This window comes from Schistocerca piceifrons, chromosome 4 (genome assembly GCF_021461385.2).
Source record: "Schistocerca piceifrons isolate TAMUIC-IGC-003096 chromosome 4, iqSchPice1.1, whole genome shotgun sequence".
Classification (NCBI taxonomy): domain Eukaryota; kingdom Metazoa; phylum Arthropoda; class Insecta; order Orthoptera; family Acrididae; genus Schistocerca; species Schistocerca piceifrons.
The window spans coordinates 232,406,228-232,425,316 of NC_060141.1; the positions used below are offsets into that span (position 1 = coordinate 232,406,228).

At 43.2% G+C, this 19,089-nt stretch overlaps 1 protein-coding gene across 1 annotated transcript in view; it reads right to left on the reverse strand.

Moving 5' to 3' along the window:
- Positions 1 to 5,115: 5,115 nt before the first annotated feature.
- Positions 5,116 to 19,089, reverse strand: part of LOC124795744 — a 37,341-nt gene continuing 23,367 nt past the window's right edge. Inside the window, exons 4-5 of the mRNA XM_047259827.1 lie at positions 16,059 to 16,239; positions 5,116 to 5,223 (exon numbers count right to left, since the gene is read on the reverse strand). Of these exons, the coding sequence (XP_047115783.1) occupies positions 5,116 to 5,223; positions 16,059 to 16,239 (289 nt within the window). The remainder of the gene's footprint in view (positions 5,224 to 16,058; positions 16,240 to 19,089) is intronic.

A 19,089-nucleotide genomic window follows, 5' to 3' on the forward strand; every position in this document is an offset into this window, starting at 1 on the left:
AGACTACAGAAGGTTCACGCAAAAAGGCCTCAGGGAGACCTTGTTACAGGAACAAGAGGAACTTCAAAAACGAACTTATCATCCCGTCATCAGCATAAAAATAGCCACACACACTTTCAATGCAGTTTTAGATCCAGGCTTTCCTGTTTCAGTACCATTGATGCAGCATTCACTAAATATAATTCGGATGAAACTATTTCTACTTTATCATTACATACAACAAGAGTTAGAGGAACTATTTCATATTTACAGTTTATTTATTTATTTTTTATTTTACTGTGCTAGGTAACACTTGTTATGTAAACTTCAGGATCGTTCGACTACTAACAACAGAGACTATGCTTGGCATGGATTTCTTAAATAGACGAAAAGCAGTACTGGATTTTGAGAAGTCGTGTATATTGCTACAAAACAATGATGCACTAGTTACATTGCATTTTGAGAAGAATTTTTCATTGGAGGAACAGGAAATTAACAGGCTACATCAAACTAAAACATCAATTAATTTTGTAAAGTTATTCTTATTCTTCCTCTTTTTTGCTGGTTGATACACATTTGCTAGCACAGTCATGTTTTGATACAGGTGATTTTCTCATTAACGAGGGGATATAGAAGTTAAGTCATAAGCCAGTTCATCCTGTGTGTGTGTAGATCATAACTTTTTTCTTGCATAAGGTAATAGAGGTTTTCCATTTCTTTGTATTTGTTTCTCTTTATGTATATTAGTTAATAAATGACCTTTACTGTTTCAGATATATATTACAACGTCACTAATAAAGAAACTTTCTAGCTGTGTGTTTCACACAAATATTTAGGCAAAACTACATTCCAAAGAAAGAAGCACCAACTTTCAAACGAGTAGAGTTGCGCAATGGAAGAAAACTATGAGTGTTGGATGTTAACATCGGGTACTGCGTTCGGTAATGGAATTTTTCGTGGGGATAACTCACTGATACATGCAACAACGGGATGTTTATGACAAATGTTGAAGAAACCGGATTTGTGGAATAGACAGAGTTTTTCTTTGGAGCTCTGAACATAATAACACGATGTAGCACCTGTAAGGACTCCGTCTACGAACTTTATTTATTTTTGGGACAAAGAATGAGAGAGAGGAAAGACTAATTGGGTTCTGTAATAAGTGTTACATCATGGTAAGACAGAGATTCCGAAGTCAGATATTATATTGTAATTCGGATCCGGGAGCAGATATAGACTAAGTCACAATGTAGCAGTGATGAAGAGTAGACTGAAGTTCAAGAGATTAGTCAGGAATAGCCCATTCGCAAAGAAGTGGGATACAGAAGTACTAACAGATGACGAGACACGAATGAAGTTCTAGAAAGCTAAAGATCCTGCAATAAGGAATAGCTCAGTAGGCAGTATGGTTGAAGAGGGATGGACGTTTTTAGAAATGGAAAAGACGGTAGTTGGAAAGAAAAACATAGGTACAAGAAAGTAACTGCGAAGAAACCGTGGGTAACAGAAGAAATACTTCAGTTGATCGATGAAGAAGGAAGTACATAAATGTTCATTGAAATTCAGGAATAAATCAATACAAGTCACTGAGGAATGAAGTAAATAGGAAATGCATGGAAAATAAAAGGAAACGCCTGGATGAAAACTGTGAAGAAATCGAAAAGGAAATGATTGTCGGAGGGGCTGATTCAGCATATAGGAAAGTCAAAAATTCTCCGGTGATATTAAAAGCAACGGTGTTAACATTAAAATGTTAGTGGGAAACCAACTGTTAAACGCAGACGAGAGGAGGATAGGTTTAAAGAGTACATTGAAAGACCCTGTGAGGGGGAAGATTTGTCAGATGAGATAGAAGAAGAAACAGGAGTCGATTTAAAGGTGGTCCAGGAAATCCACTATTAGAATCAGAATTTAAGAAAGCTATAGATGACTTATGAACAAATAAGGCAGAAGAGTTAGATAACATTCCATTACAATTTCTAAGATCACTGGGGGAAGTGGCAACAAAATGACTGTCACATTTGTGGTTAGAATATATGAGTCTGGCGACATACAACATGACTCCTGCAAAAATATCATCCAAACAATTCCGACGACTGCAAGGGCTGACAAGTGCGAAAATTATCGCACAAGCAGCTTAACAGCTCACGCATCTAAGTTGCTGATAAGGATAATATACAGAAGAATGGAAAACAACATTGAGGATTTGTTAGATGACGATCAGCTACGCTTTAGGAAAGGTAAAGAGAACACAGGGGCAATTCTGATGTTGCTATTGATAACAGAAAGAAGACTAAACAAAAATAAAGACACGTTCATAGCACTTGTTGACATGGAAAAAGCGTTCGACAATGTGAAATGGTGCAAGTTGTTTGATATTCTGAGAAAAATTTGGGTAGCTATAGGGAGAGACGGGCAATACACAATCTGTACAAAAGCCTGGAGGGATCAATAAGAGTAGGCGACCAAGAACGATGTGCACAGATTAAAAAGCCCAGGATATAGTCTTTCGCCCCTACTGTTCAAACTGTACATCGAATAAGCAATGATGGAAATAAAAGAAAGGTTCAGGAGTGAAATTAAAATTCAAGGTGAAAGGTTTCGCTGATGACATTGCTATACTGAGTGAAAGTGAAGAACAATTATGTGATACACATCAGATGACTATGCAATTGCGAATAATGACTACCATCAGCTGTAGAATGGAATGACAGGTGATGAACCTAACATCAGGATTAATGGTCACCGAGTAGATTTTAGTTGAGAAATTCTACTACCGCGGTAGCAAAATAACCAATGACGGACAGAGCAAGGAGGATACAAAAAGCAAACTAGCACTGGTAAAAAGGGCATTTCTGATTAAAAGAAGTATACTAGTATGAAAGATAGACCTTAATTTGAGGAAGAGATTTGTGAGAATGTACGTTCGGAGCACAGATTTGTATTGTAGTGAAACATGGACTGTTGGAAAACAGGAACAGGAGAGAATCGATGTATTTGTGATGTGATTCTACAGATGAATCTTGGAAATGAGATGGACTGACAAGGTAAAGAATGAGGAGGTTCTTCACGGAATTGGAGGGGAAAGGAATATGTGCAAACCACTGACAAGGAGGAGGGACAGAGTGATAGGACACCTGTTAAGACATCAGGGGATAATTTCCATGCTGCTAAAGGGAGCTGTAGACGGCAAAAGCAATAAAGACGGAGACTGGAATACATCCAGAAAGTAATTAACGATATAGTTTGAAAATGCTTCTCTGTGATGAAGCGGTTGGCACAGGAGAGGAATTCGTGGGGGGCCTGCATCAAACCAGTCAGAAGACCGATAACTGAAGAAAAAAGAATAGACCACCACAAAAGCGTTCTGATATCCTTAATGCTGCCCCTGTCATCAGTTGTCCGTCCAACATTACGGGACACTAACCTCCATCGATTTAGGTAAGAGCGTTTTGTCATCCATATATTTTCTCAGGCAGAATATGCGACATTTAAAAAATTATCAGCAAAACAATTTGAATGCTGCCGTTCGAAGCGAAATCTATGTCGATGCCTGTCGGTAGATTGGCGTTGACACCGTCAAGTGTCGGGAAGTAGAACGAATGGACCATCTCTTGTAGGCATTTACCCCAAGTTTATCAGACTGGGTGAGGGGTGCTGCGACGTGGCATTCTGTGGAGGACTTCACGAACCATGAATTGTCAAGAAGATATCGTAACTGCATCCACAATTACACGTAACTAAGCCCTTAGTTCACTAAAGATTCGCTTTTATAACACAGTCACGGTATGTCTCCAAAAGCTACGACGTGTCACCATTATCGCTTTTCCAACAAGACAGATATCTGCTGCATATGGTTACCAACTTTCGACACCTTGTTTATCCATGATAAGACTAAGTGAAAAGCATATTCATTCAAATAGCCACTGCGAAAATATACAATGAGATGACGAATGTCATGGGATAGCGATATGCACATATACAGATGGTGGTAGTATTGCGTACACAAGGAATAAAGGAGCAGCAAATTGGCGTAGCTCCTACTTGTCCTCGTGATTACTGACGCGTGGCAGGAACTGGCGGACTTTGAAAGCAGAATGTTGACTGGAGCTATACATATGGGACAGAGATCCACAGTGCCAACAGAGTGCCGAGAAAACCATTTCTGGCATTACCTCTCACCACAGACAATGCAATAGCCGACGTCCTTCACTTAACGACCGAGAGCAGCGGCGTTAGCGTAGAGTTGTCAGTGCTATCAAACATGCAACACTGTGTGAAATAATCGCGCAAATCAACGTGGGACGTACAGCGAAAGCTACCATTAAGACAATGCGACAAAATTTGGCCTTAATGGCCTATGGTATCAGGCGACCGACGCGAGTGCCTTTGCTAACGGCACAACGGTGCTTGGATCGTCTCTACTTGGCTCGTGATCATATCGGCTGGACCCTAGGGACGACAGGAAACGTAGCCTGATCAGATGAGTCCGGTTTCACTTGGTAAGAGCTGATGGTTGGGTTCGAATGTAGCGTACACTCAACGAAGCCATGGGCTCCAGTAGTCAACAAGGCAGTGTATGACCCGGTGATTGCTCCACAATGGTGTGGGCTGTGTTTACATTAAATGGACTTCGTCCTCTGGTCCAACTGAACCTGTCATTGATTGTAAATTTTTATGTTCGGCTACTTGGAGACCATTCTCAGCCATTCATGGACTTCATGGTTCCAAATAACACGAACCCCCACCGAACATTTGTGGAACATAATAGAGAGGTCAGTTCGTGTACAAAATCTTGCACCGGCAACGCTTTCGCATTTACGTACCGCTAAGGCGACAGCATGGATCGGTATTTCCGCGAGGAACTTGAACGACTTATTGAGTCCATGCCGCGTCGAGTTGCCGCACTACGATAGACAATCGAAGATCCGACACAATATTAGAAAGTATTTCATGACCTTTAACACCACTGTGTACATCATGAACTACGCCTATCCACGTTACGTACAAGAAAATGATGTAATTTTGAGATTTGACAGTATGTGTACTGGAAGAGCCAGCACATGAGTACTACTAAATCAGTATTTAAAGTGGAGTAATGGACTAACAACCAGAAAATAGAAAAAAAAAATCCACTTACATTTCAGCTTCAGATGGTGGTTTCAAAACTTTCAGCATTGTGAGCCAATATTTTTCATTCGTCCCTGGCCAGGGTTTGCATGGGAAACTCCTGAAGCCTTTCTCCTGGAAGGAAAACACCAAGCATTAGGAATGGGCAGATATGCTCTGATAAATCTGTGTTCGTTTCTATTGCGACCAGTTGCTGGTTGACTTTTCTACCATTTAAGATAATGGAATTATTGGGGCAGTATATTAGTGGATGCTCACTACAAATGACATGCAAAGATATTGACGATGTACGTGTTGCCATAGTGGCAAGGAGTCGATCTTGTGCAGAATTATTATAGTTATTGTCTAGTGACGCCAAACTGTGTGTTCAAACTGTCAACAAGGTGAGACATATCTGCATATATTGTTAATACCATAAAATCGTTGCACTGGTGTATAAGTACAAGGGCAACTCAGCATTGCGGGGTCTTCCGCCTTTAGCGGCAGTTCGCCATTCCAACGGTCATGAGATGTCCCGAACCTCTATCTGCTCCTCCGCAGCCTAGACAAAGCCGTTGGAAGAACGACGGTGAAGTCTTAAATGGGAAGAAGCCGTAATATCTGGTACAATAGGAAGTACCAACTTCCGGCCCTTCACAGAGGTTCACTAAGTATGACTATAGATGTAGATCCAATAATTTAGTTATTTGTCAAAGATGCTACCCTATACCACACTAATGTATCCGATGTTAAGTGTGTTATCACTAAATTGTACGATAATCGAGGCATTCGCATTCCAAAAATTGGGGGGAGGGGTAAGAATGTAAGGGATGGTAGATGATGGATGGAGGGAGTGTGAGGTAGCTCTGATTGGAAGAGGAGGATGTATGCAGTTCAAACGAAAACTCTGAAACAATCTACTTCTGGGTTTGTAATAGTTGATAGTTATGGAAGAAGACAAATCAACTTTACAAGCTATAATACATATTTTCTCATATTTGGGGGCACAATTTTTAGGTCAATATATCCCTTGGAAAGAGCAGTTCAGGTAATGTATGTAGTTCACCTACCATCGTACTACTGACAGCTCTTGAAGGCATTAGACGTTTTATTCTCATTTCACAATTCATTCACTTGCTAATAAAACTACAAAAGAACAGTCTATTTCAGTGCATAGTTACTACACTACTAGAAAAGAAGGCAGGTTGGCACCAATCAAGACGACAGCATCATCCGAGAATTTCGCCAGTGTAATAAATGTCTTAGGCATGACTTAATGTGAACAATATGTCAGGTATACTTCAAGTGAAGAATATTGGAATTTTTGCTGTATCAGGTGACGCTTTAATATTCAGAAACAGTATCAAATACACGAAAATCTCCTGTGGAATTGAATTGTACTAAGTTAGGTAAATATTGTTTCTTACCTTGTAATAAAGTGGTTTACTATTTCATCTGTTGTAGAATGTCGGAATATCTAGCGCAATTGGAGGCTGATTTTTCTGTAGAAAACAAAACGTGTATAGACTGCAATGCTGTCTTTTTGTCGCAGTCAGTCTACCGCTCTGTGTTAAACTGTGTTCAGACTTAAGTCCCGAATTAGTTAAGTAAGAAAACCTTGTTAAGTTACTGAATGAACGTTATGATAGTCAGGTCCATGTCACAGCATCGACCTATATATTTTTCATCTCAAACAGCAGCTTACACCAACAATAAACCACTGGATTAGAGTACTAACCAGGCATCGTACGTTTAATAGTTCTTGTGCTGTCAATTTCAGTAAGGTCAGATACGTGCATTAGTGCTGCAATTCTAAAACTATCAGGTACTTATTTAAGAAGAGTGCTGTCTACTTTGGCATCTGTCACTATTCTACAGTCGATAGAGGTTGAATTTGAGGCACCATGCATTTCTGTTGATCAGTGCTCATTCTGAAGTACAAGACAAAGTTAAAGTGATAAAACGTAGTGCTCAGGCACACAGTAAATGTAGAAGTGCAAACTTTCAGTCTCAAAGTGCGCTACAAAATTCTGGGGGGCAGTCTTCTACTCCGTGTTTTTCGCATCATGACCAGACAGTTTGCCCTTGTCATGATGCAAAATGCTACCAATGCGGACAACAAGATCACATTTAAACAGTGTCTACGCGGCAACCCCCACTCTGGCAACTAGGGCCACCATGAAAACGCGTGGCTATAGCAATGCTGTCAACAAGAACACACAGTTATGGGGAAGCCATTAACAATGGAACAGGCCATGCCGCGCACTTCCACGTCGCATTATCTTTCACTATAGTACGCAAGCAGGCAAACATAATGTTTGTTCATTTATTCGTGGAACAAAAACAATTAAATTAAAATGGATATTGGTACTTGTGTTTCTCTAACTGACAAAGACACATATGGCTCAATTGATACTCTACCGCTACAGCAGCCTACTTCTATTTTGTCTGCCTACAACAGACAAGAAATTCTAGTCCTTGACGTGTGTATTTCGCCTAAAACTTTTCGTGGAGTGACAGAGGGTCTTTCGCTTCTTGTTCTTAGTTCTAGAAACGGTGCAAACACATTTCGGTTATACACTGAAGGGTCAAAGAAATTGGTATAGGCATGCTTATTCAAAGGCAGAGACATGTAAATAGGTAGAATACGGCGCTGCGGTAGGAAACGCCTACATAATATGACAAGTATCTGGCGCAGTTATTAGATCCGTTACTGTTGCTACAATGGCAGGTTATCAAGATTTAAGTGAGTTTCAACGTGGTGTCACAGTCACCACACGAGCAATGGGCACAGCATCTCCAAAGTAGCGCTGAAGTGAGGATTTTCCCGTACGACATCAGGAATCCGACAAAACGTCAAATCTCCGTCATCGTTACGGCCGGAAAAAGATCCTGAAAGAACAGGACCAACGACGACGGAAGAGAATCGTTCAGCGTGACAGAAGGGCAATGCATCCGTAAATTGCTACAGAATTCAATGCTGAGTCATCAGTAAGTGTCAGTGTGCGAAACCATCAACGACATGTGCTTTTGGAGCCGAAGTCCCACTCGTGCACCCTTGATGACGGTATGGCACAAAGCCTTACGCCTCGCCTGGGCCCGCCAACATCGATATGAGACTGTTGATGACTGGAAACATGTTGCCTGGTCGAAAGAGTCTCGTTTCAAACTTTATCTCATGAACGCATGGGCACTGTAAGTCAGCAGGGGAATGTTAGAGCTGGTGGAGGCTCTGTAACGGTGGGACGTGTCCACCTGGAGTAATATGCGACCCCTTATGCGTCTAGATACTACTCTTACAGGTGATACGTACGTAAGCATCCTGTCTGATCAGCTGCATCCATTCACGTCCGTTGTGCATTCCGACGGACTTGCTCAATTCCTACATGACAATGGCATACCACACACCTCCAGAATTGCTACAGAGTACCTCCAGGAACAGTATTCTGAGTTTAAACACTTCCGCTGGCGCCAAACTCCCCACGCATGAACGTTATCGAGCATATCTTGGATGCCTTACAGCGTGCTGTTCAAAAGAGATCTCCACCCTCTCGTATTGTTACGGATTTATGGACAGCTCTGCAGGATTCTGGAGTCAGTTCCCTCCAGCACTACTTTAGACATTAGTCGAGTCCAGGCCACGTCGTGTTGCAGCACTTCTGCGTGCTCGCAGGGCTCTACACGACATTAGACAGGTATATCAGTTTCTCTGGCTCATCAGGGTACTCATTTCATTTGATGAACCATTGAATACAAGACAGTGTATTACAAATCAGTGTTTCAAGGCCTCACAGTAACGTTTATGAATTGTGTAGTAAATACGAGGAATTGTTTGGGCAAGGTTTAGCAAGGGCTACAGTCTTTGAAGCGCACATTACTGTGAAAGACAATGCGCAATCGAGATTCTTTCGCGCACGGCCTGTCCCCCATACAATACGTGAGGAAGTTGCTGAGGTACTGTAAATATGTAAAGACAGTTGGGCTGTTCATCCCGTTTCTGCAATCCACTGATCATCGTCCTTGGTCATTCTCAAGAAGTCTTCAGGTGGTTTACGTCTGTGTACTGATTTTAAAGCAACACCAAACCAAAAAACTGCCGTGGGTTCTTTTCCTATTTCACGTTTGGAGGAATTTACGGAGAATCTGGGGCAAGGTTGATATTTTTCAAGTAAAGATTTGTGTGAGACGTATTTTCAGCTGCCACTGGACGAGCAGTCCAAGCAATACTTCGCGATAAGCTCTCACCTGGGTTGTGTTCCAGCATAAAGACTACCGTTTGGTCGAGCTTCACCTTATGAAGGACTGTACTACTTAGGTCATTTAATTAATGCACAAAGTATTCATTCTACTACATCACACTTGGATACGTTTATAGATCTGCGAAACATTAAGGAGCTCCAGTCAGTCGTGTGGATGCATGCATACTACATCAAATTTATTGCTAACTCTGTGTAAATTGCTGCATCGCTCAACTGCCTGCGCTGCGAAAATGTTCATTTCGTGTAGCTCAAAGAGCTCCAGAAGGCATTAAACGAAGCATTGTTCAGTCCTCGACGTTTCATTCACTTCGACCCAGCTAAGCAGGTTGTGTTAGCTGTAGATGGACCTTCATACAGGATCGGGGCAGTGCTCTCCCATAAAATTGTTTATTCCAGTAGACCTATAGCTTTTGTCTCGATAACTCGTAACAAAACACAGTGTAACCACAGCCAGATTAGAAAAGAGACACTCGCCTTATCTATGTATTACAAAATTCTACCTATATTTCTGCCGTCACAAGGTTTACTTGCCGACAAACACCCACCTGCCTCTGTGTCTGCGAACCATTCCACAACAGTACTGGCCTTGTGACATGACGCTTTGTATTGTTGAAAATTACCACTGCCATCGGGAAAAGTGATCGTCATGAAGGGATGTACGTGGTCTCCAACCGGTGAAGGGTACTCCTTGGCCATCATAGTGCCTTAGCACAATGGAGAAGTCGCCAGCTTGTCCATGACCCGAAGTACATGTGTCAAGGAACTGTTCCCCTGGAAGGAGACGGATTCGCGACCTCCAATCAGTATGAACATTATGACGAAGGAATCGGAGTTCATCGGGTCATGGAGTGCTCTGCCACCGCGCCAACGTCCAGTGCCAATGGTCTCTTGCCCATTTCAGTCGTAGTTGTCGATGTCGTGTTGTTCACAGCGGCAAAAGCTTGGGCCGTCGGTTACAGAGGTCCATCGTTAGGGGTGTTGGGCGCACTGCGTGGTCACACATTGTTTTACTCTGCCCAGCCTGATGTTCGTTCCGACACAGTTCGCCGCCATTCCTGTTTTATAAGTCTGCCACTCCTACGAAGTCTGACATGTATAATGAGGGGTGTCCACCCAACCCCTGAACCTGGTTTCACATTGTTTTCGCCACGTGTTGAATACACTCATACAGTACTCCTCGAACTCCCAAAAAGTCGTACAGTTTCCGGAATGCTCGTGCTGAGCCTCCAGCCATCACAATCTGGCCTCGGTCAAACTCAGATAAACAACACACCTTCCCCATTCTACACACGGATAGACACTCACTGATACTACGCGCACCATGCATGTGTCTGACTTCCACACTTTCCTCGCCAGGTGGCTCTGCTTCCGCCTGGACGTTTATATAGATAGTAAGTCGGTGATCATAATGTTCTGGGTGATCGGTGTATAAATAATAAAGATGAGGATGGCCAATGACCTCTTTAGTGCTGATGCACACCAGGTTCTATGTCTTGTCGGAATAGTGGAAGTACCGCGAATAAAAAGGGAAATGAGCAATGGGCACTACATCAGAAGTGTGTGGGTAAGGTTAGAATTTGGATCTGACGTGAGGCGTACTAACGAAGTGCGCGCAGTTATGCTGACCACAGTCTCTTATTTGTCAGAGCATCTGCTTAGTAAGCAGGAGCCTTTGGTTCAAATTCCCGTCTGGCACGAATTTTGACATTCCCAACTGATGTAAATCCATGCCCACTGACAGCCATTGTCGTCAATTCCTTTGCGCCTGAAGTAATATCGATTTCGCGAGTCCATTCTGGAACACACGATTGTTGTTAGAGGTAGGCACATAAACAATGTTTCCTTTTGTTGTCCCCACGACATCCGGATTTGTTTTCTTTTATTTGTCGTGAAGGTCTTCCAGAGGTCATTGTCTCAGGCAATGGATCACAATTAACCTCAGCCTATTACCAATAGTTTTGTTCCACCAATTTCATACACCATTTGACTACTGTACCTTTCCATCCTCAGTCTAGTGGTGAAGCTGAACGTTTCGTTTGAACGTTAAAACGTCACACGGGAATACTCCATTTCCCCACAGATGGGAGCAAGCTTTACAGATTTTCCTGTCGTCCTACCACACTTTGCAACGTGTCGGGTCGTCGCCAACTGAATTGTTACACGATCGTAGACACCTTACCCTGTTGCATCTTATGCGGACACCATGGAAACAAAATTTCGGCTGCAAAGTGAGGTCTTCTACTAAGGATTTGCACAGAAACAGTGTTGGTAGCAGCGAAGGGTTGTGAGAGCCTTCCAAACGAGCTTCTTACTTCAGACAAGTTAGTGTAAGGCTGCAGAGGTGACACTAAAAGCAGTCATGTTCTTCTTCAGAATGAGATTTTCTCTCTGCAGCGGAGGGTGCGCTGATATGAAACTTCCTGGCATATTAAAATTGTATGCCAGACCGAGACTCGAGCTCGGGACCTTTGCCTTTCGCGGTCAAGTGTTCTACCAACTGAGCTACCCAAGCACGACTCATGCCCCGTCTTCACAGCTTTACTTCTGCCAGTACCTCGTCTCCTACCTTCCAAACTTTACAGAAGCTCTCTTGCGAATCTTGTATAACTAGCACTCCTGAAAGGAAGGATATTGCGGAGTCATGGCTTAGCCACAGCCTGGGTGATGTTTCCAGAATTGGATTTTCACTCTGCAGCGGAGTGTGCGCTGATATGAAACTTCCTGGCGGATTAAAACACAGTTTTAATCTTCCAGGAAGTTTCATGGTGTTCTTCTTCGTATATTATTGATTTTGCTGCAGAATGCCTATCCTCAGACCGAGTACGTCGGCCTAGCCCACACCAGCAATCGCATTTGTGTCTCCGCATGTCGCGGGTGGCACAATCCACATTGTTGTTCATGGAGGTAAATGGCTCACAGCCGCCCCTGATGTCACCAATTTGGGCGCCTGTCCAGCAGGCTGAATCGATGTCCACACCCAGAAGTGTCTTGTGCCGCCACAGATGGTCACATTGTTGTTCAAGACACCACAGTGTCTGCGTGTCTGGATGCAAGTGTGCCATCTGCGACTGGTTCTTCGTCCAGTGTTTCTGGTCACCACAATGTGGTGTGGGCCCTCTTTACCCTCGCTGTGTTCTCCATTGTGTCAGCATTCAGTTATCACCCCATCCCCTCCTCACTCTCGTCAAAGACACGTGCATGCTCCCTGCACGACGACGGTGCGAAGGTGCGGTTGGCGGGGAGCGGCTGGGACGTGATGTCGTCCAAAGAACAGGGCGGCAAAGCAAGGTTGACACCTCGCAAGGAACCCATAGAAAACAATAGTTGCTGCATGCCGTCTCTTCAGGTCGCACCAAGGCATGATGTGTGTCAGCGTAGCGACACCTCCTAGAGATATGCTACGCCACTGGATTCGATGGTCTAGTTGCAGCTAAACAGAGGGGAAGTTCACCGCAAATCTCAGACACCGAGCAAAACGACAGCATATACTTTTCCAGTATGTTAGATATCTTAGACAGAATCAGTTTCGTGTCGGCGCCAAGTTTCAAAACATGCAGAGAGTCACAATGGTATTTCCCTAAATATAAGAAACTTGTGGAGATAGCAAAAATATATATATAAATAACTGTAAATGAACATTTACGCAGTATGCTGGAAGTTAGTCAAATTTCATGTCTTACAGTTCCACCGAAAGCAAACCAAAGAACGCACCGTTGAACCAGGGAACGTATTTTCTCTCGGCACAACAATTAAAGTTTTCGGTGGCCGAAAAGTTGTTCGATATTGCGCAGGGTGGCCATGCATATGTAACCTGTCGTTTAGAATATATCTTAATTTTCCATCTTTCACTGTATAATTTCATCTTGCCCGCTTTTTGACGTCCACTCCTCCCACTTACATCTTGTGTAATAAATTGCTAAAGAACTGAAGCTATCTGGCAGATTAAACTGTATGCCGGACCGAGACTCGAACTCGGGACCTTTGCCTTTCGGGGGCAGGGGCTCTACCGACAGTCGGTAGAGTACTTATCCGAGTAAGGCAAGAGTCTTGAGCTCGAGTCTCTGTCCGGCACACAGTTCAATCTGCCAGGTAGTGGTTTCACTCTCATTTTGCTAAATAAGTGATTCAACTTTTTTTCACTGGCTGGAAACGTAATAAAAAGCAAAACAAATGTAAAAACTGGCCTAGAATCATTTCTCCGTGAACACTTCATCTCTCCTAAAAACAAATTTTTAACTGAAAGTGGATCACATGAAGAAAAAAAGTGCAAGAATGAAATGTGAGTGTACCACTGGTTAAACGAGCAGTATTCAAGACATACACTGCACCATGTAAGACGGCTTCCTTATGTTCCCCTGCGCCAGTGATTTGGATCTTAGCGCTGTGTTTGGCACTCCTGTTAGACACGTGACCAAAGAGACCGCCGACGTGGCGGTGCTGAGGAGAGGCGCGAACGGCGGCAGTCAGTTGGACTGAAGTAGAGGGGACAGACACCTCCCGGAAGCTAGCGCCGAGTCTGTAGGAGGGGCTGTCTGCACGCCGTCGAAATTCAGCGAGGGGGAACAAAGGGCTATGACGGCCACCGAGTCTGGGAGCTCGACCGGTGATTAGAGATGGACATTGAATCAAGGGACGTTCTGGAGAGACCCCAAGAAGAGCAGTTCTGGTGGTACGTGTGTCCAAGACTCTAAGTTGGCGTGTGTAGCGACACAAAAACGGACGTGGTCAGCACGGGCAGCACCGGAACTGGCGTGTGGACTGCAGCCTGTTGGAGGGGGTGCCGAGAGGTCTGAGGCGGTGCAGTCATGGAACGTGCCGCTGGTCCTGGCGGAGGTTCGAGTCCTCCCTCGGGCATGAGTGTGTGTGTTTGTCCTTAGTGTGTAAGCTTAGGGACTGATGACCTTAGCACTTAAGTCCCATAAGATTCCACACACATTTTTTGGAGCGAGTGCTGTTTCCTTCAGTCACATGAACTCTGTTGGTGGTAGGCGAGGAATGGCTTCAGCAGATTGCAAGGACCTCAGCGAGAGTGCTTTTGAGTTAATCTCGGCAGCCTGATGCTTTTGTATTCAAGTCGAGGGACAGAGCTACATACAAATGTGACGTCAGTGATAGCTCACTTCATCCAGAAGTTGCGATCGCTATGGCTTGATTGGCCTATTGTACGTGAGACAGTGATAAGAGGATATTGTGTCGAAAGCAAACTGGTTCACATCAGTGCATGCAGTGCTCGTGATTATTCGAAACTAACTTAGCATCTTGCCACAACTGTGGATCTATTCCATACTCCTTGGTTATTTTGTCGATTCACTACAGATCCCGTAATTGAACCTGTGGTTCATCCATGTATACTGCGAATTTCTATATTAATATATTCTCAATATATACTCTAAGACAAACAAAAAAGAACGGCTCACTACGGAATCGGTAGGTGCGATGTGCATGTAGACATAAACAAATGATTATGATTTCAGAAAATTTTTATGATTTATTCAACAGAAAAGGTTTCACAGTTGCGCAAGTTAATAACGCATGGGTCTACCTCTGGGACTTATACAAGCTGTTATTCGGCTTGATATTGATTGACTGAGTTATTGGATGCCTATGTGAGGGGTATCGTGCCATGTTCTGTACAATTGGCGGTTACATCGTGAAAATCCCAAGCTGGTTGGAGGACTCTGCCCACAACACTCCGAAAGTTCTCAGTCGGGGAGAGGCTCGCCCACTTTGCTGGGCGAGGTATGTTTAGGCAAGCATGGAGATAAGCACTGAAAACTTTCGCCATTTGCTGGCGGGAACTACATGCTGAAGTTTAAGAACAGAATGGCTTGGCGTGATTGGCAAGAGCGCAGGGCGTGGAATATCGTCTACGTAGCACTGTGTTATAAGGGAACCGCAGATGACAACCAGAGGGGTCCTGCTACCAAAACAAATGGCACTCTAGACCGTAAATCCTGGTTGTCAGGCCTTATGGCGGGCAATATTTAGGCTGGTATCCCACCGCGTCGCACGGTGGGCCATCAACGGAGACCACTCAAATTCAGCCAGTGAAATTCAAGTTTTCTGTTGTGCATAAATGAATATTTACTTTTACAAAAAGTTGATATTGTCATAACAGTTGGAGGCCACAGACTTTCTAATGTAGTGTATTTGGATTTCCCATTTGGGACTATGTATGATGGTTTTGTATTAATTACCGTCAGCATTTGAAGAAGGTATATCGCATTAACCATATTTTGTTGAAGTTTATTCGGGCCTCAAGGAATATTTTGTTCATAATACTTTTTTAGATCTGGTTAAAACAGTTTTTTCATTGTGAAAAAAGGGGTAATAAAAATACTGAGTCACATGTCTGCACAACCCCAGTCCGAACACCTCAATCACCACGTTAATACTTATTATATTGCATCTAGAGCACTATTTCGAGACCTTTAAGTGGCCAGTACTAACAAAAATATCGTGTGTAGTTGGCCTCTAAACTGACGCGGTTTACTGATTTGATGAAATTTACGTACGAAAGACAAGAATAAAAATTAATTAAATGTGTGTTAAATCTTACGTGACTTAACTGCTAAGGCCATGAGTCCCTAGGCTTACACACTACTTAACCTAAATTATCCTAAGGACAAACACACACACCCATGCCCGAGGGAGGACTCGAACCTCCGCCGGGACAAGCCGAGACGAGAATAGGTAAAATTTTTTGCTCACCACAGTTTCCTCATCCGGGTTCCTCAGTGGCAGGCACCTCCTCGAGCCGAGGTCGTACGTCTCGAGCCAGTTGCACTTCTCTAACAGCGGCGACACGCCTACACGATCGCAGACAAAGAACAATTCGCAGGCGAACCAAGCGGACGCCACACCTTCCTCGAGGCACTCCAACCTTCTGACCCTGGAACAATATAAGAGAGGACGACATGTGTTGTTGTTGTGGTCTTCAGTCCTGAGACTGGTTTGATGCAGCTCTCCATGCTACTCTATCCTGTGCAAGCTGCTTCATCTCCCAGTACGTACTGCAGCCTACATCCTTCTGAATATGCTTAATGTATTCATCTCTTGGTCTCCCTCTACGATTTTTACCCTGCACTCTACCCTCCAATACTAAATTGGTGATCCCTTGATGCCTCAAAAATTCTCCTACCAACCGATCCCTTCTTTTAGTCAAGCTGTGCCACAAACTCCTCTTCTCCCCAATTCTATTCAATATCTCCCCATTAGTTATGTGATCTACCCGTCTACATTTTATATCCTATCTACTTCGACCATCATCAGTTCTTTTGCTCCCCAAATAGCAAAACTCCTTTACTACTTTAAGAGTCTCATTTCCTAATCTAATTCCCTCAGCATCACCCGAGTTAACTCGACTACATTCCATAATCCTCGTTTTGCTTTTGTTGATGTTCATCTTATATTCTACTTTCAAGACACTGTCCATTCCGTTCAACTGTTCTTCCAATTTTTTGCTTTCTCTGACAGAATTAGAATGTCATCGGCGAACCTCAAAGTTTTTATTTCTTCTCCATGGATTTTAATACCTACTCCGAATTTTTCTTTTGATTCCTTTACAGCTTGCTCAATATATAGATTGAATAACATCGGGGAGAGGCTACAACCCTGTCTCACTCCCTTCCCTACCACTGCTTCCATTTCATGCCCCTCGACTCTTGTAACTGCCATCTGGTTTCTGTACAAATTGTAAATAGTCTTTCGCTCCCTGTATTTAACCCCTGCCACCTTCAGAATTTGAAAGAGAGTATTCCGGTTAACATTATCAAAAGCTTTCTCTAAGTCTACAAATGCTAGAAACGTAGGTATGCCTTTTCTTAATCTACCTTCTAAGACAAGTCGTAGGGACAGTAACGCCTCACGTGTTCCAGTATTTCTACGGAATCCAAACTGATACTCCATTCGTCAGTAAATAATTCGTGTTAGTAATTTGCAGCCGTGGCTTATTAAACTGACAGTTCGGTAATTTTCACATCTGTCAAAAACGGTTCAAATGACTCTGAGCACTATGGGACTTAACATCTATGGTCATCAGTCCCCTAGAACTTAGAAATACTTAAACTTAACCAACCTACGGACATCACAAACATCCATCCATGCCCGAGGCAGGGTCGAACCTGCGACCGTAGCGGTCGCGCGGCTCCAGACTGTAGCGCCTAGAACCGCTCGGCGCACTCCTAAGGCTATCAGTAGTTGTAATGGAATGTTATCTTCACCCGGGGCCTTTTTCCGACTCAGGGCTTTCAGTGCTCTGTCAAACTCTTCACGCAGTGTCATATCTCCCATTTCATCTTCATCTACATCCTCTTTCATTTCCATAATATTGTCCTCAAGTACATCGCCCTTGTATAGACCCTCTATATATTCCTTCCACGTTTCTGTTTTCCCTTCTTTGCTTAGAACTGGGTTTCCATCTCAGCTCTTCATATTCATACAAGTGGTTCTCTTTTTTCCAAAGGTCTCTTTAATTTTCCTGTAGGCAGTATCTATCTTACCCCTAGTGAGATAAGCCTCTACATCCTTACATTTGTCCTCTAGCGACGCCTGCTCAGCCATTTTGCGCTTCCTGTCGATCTCATTTTTCGTTTTTGCCTGCTTCATTTACTGCAATTTTATAATTTCTCCTTTCATCAATTAAATTCAATATTTTTTCTGTCACCCACGGATTTCTACTAGCCCTCGTCTTTCTACCTGCTTGATCCTCTGCTGCCTTCACTACTTCATCCCTCATAGCTACCCATTCTTCATCTATTGTCTTTCCTTCCCACATTGTTGTCAATTGTTCCCTCGTGCTCTCCTTGAAACGCTGTACAACCTCGGGTTTAGTCAGTTTATCCAGGTCCCATCTCCTTAAATTCCCACCTTTTTGCAGTTTCTTCAGTTTAAATCTACAGTTCATAACCAACAGATTGTGGTCAGAGTCGACATCTGCCCCTGGAAATGTTTTACAATTTAAAACCTGGTTCCTAAATCTCTGTCTTACCATTATATAATCTATCTGAAACCTGTCAGTATCTCAAGGATTCTTACATGTATACAGCCTTCTCTTATGATTCTTGAACCACGTTTTAGCTATGACTATGTTATGCTCTGTGCAAAACTCTACCAGGCGGCTCCGTTTCTTACCCCCAATCCATATTCACCTACTACGTCTCCTTCTCTTCCTTTTCCTACTATCGAATTCCAGTCACCCATGACTATTAAATTTTCGTCTCGCTTCACTATCTGAATAATTTCTATTATCTCATCATACATTTCTTCAATTTCTTCATCACCTGAGGAGCTAGTTGGCATATAAACTTGTGCTATTGTAGTAGGTGTGGGCTTCGTGTCTATCGTGGCCACAATAGTGCGTTCACTATGTTGTTTGTAGTAGGTTACAGGGAAACCTATTTCTTTATTCATTATTAAACCTACTCCTACATTACCCCTATTTGATTTTGTATTTATAATCCTGTATTCACCTGACCAAAAGTCTTGTTCCTCCTGCCACCGAACTTCGCTAATTCCCACTATACCTAACTTTAACCTATCCATTTCCCTTTTTAAATTTTCTAACCTACCTGCCCGATTAAAGGATATGACATTCCACGCTCCGATCCGTAGAACGCCAGTTTTCTTTCTCCTGATAACGACATCCTCCTGAGTAGTCCCCGCCCGGAGATCCGATTGGGGGACTATTTTACCTCCGGAATATTTTATCCAAGAGGACGTCATCATCATTTAACCATACAGT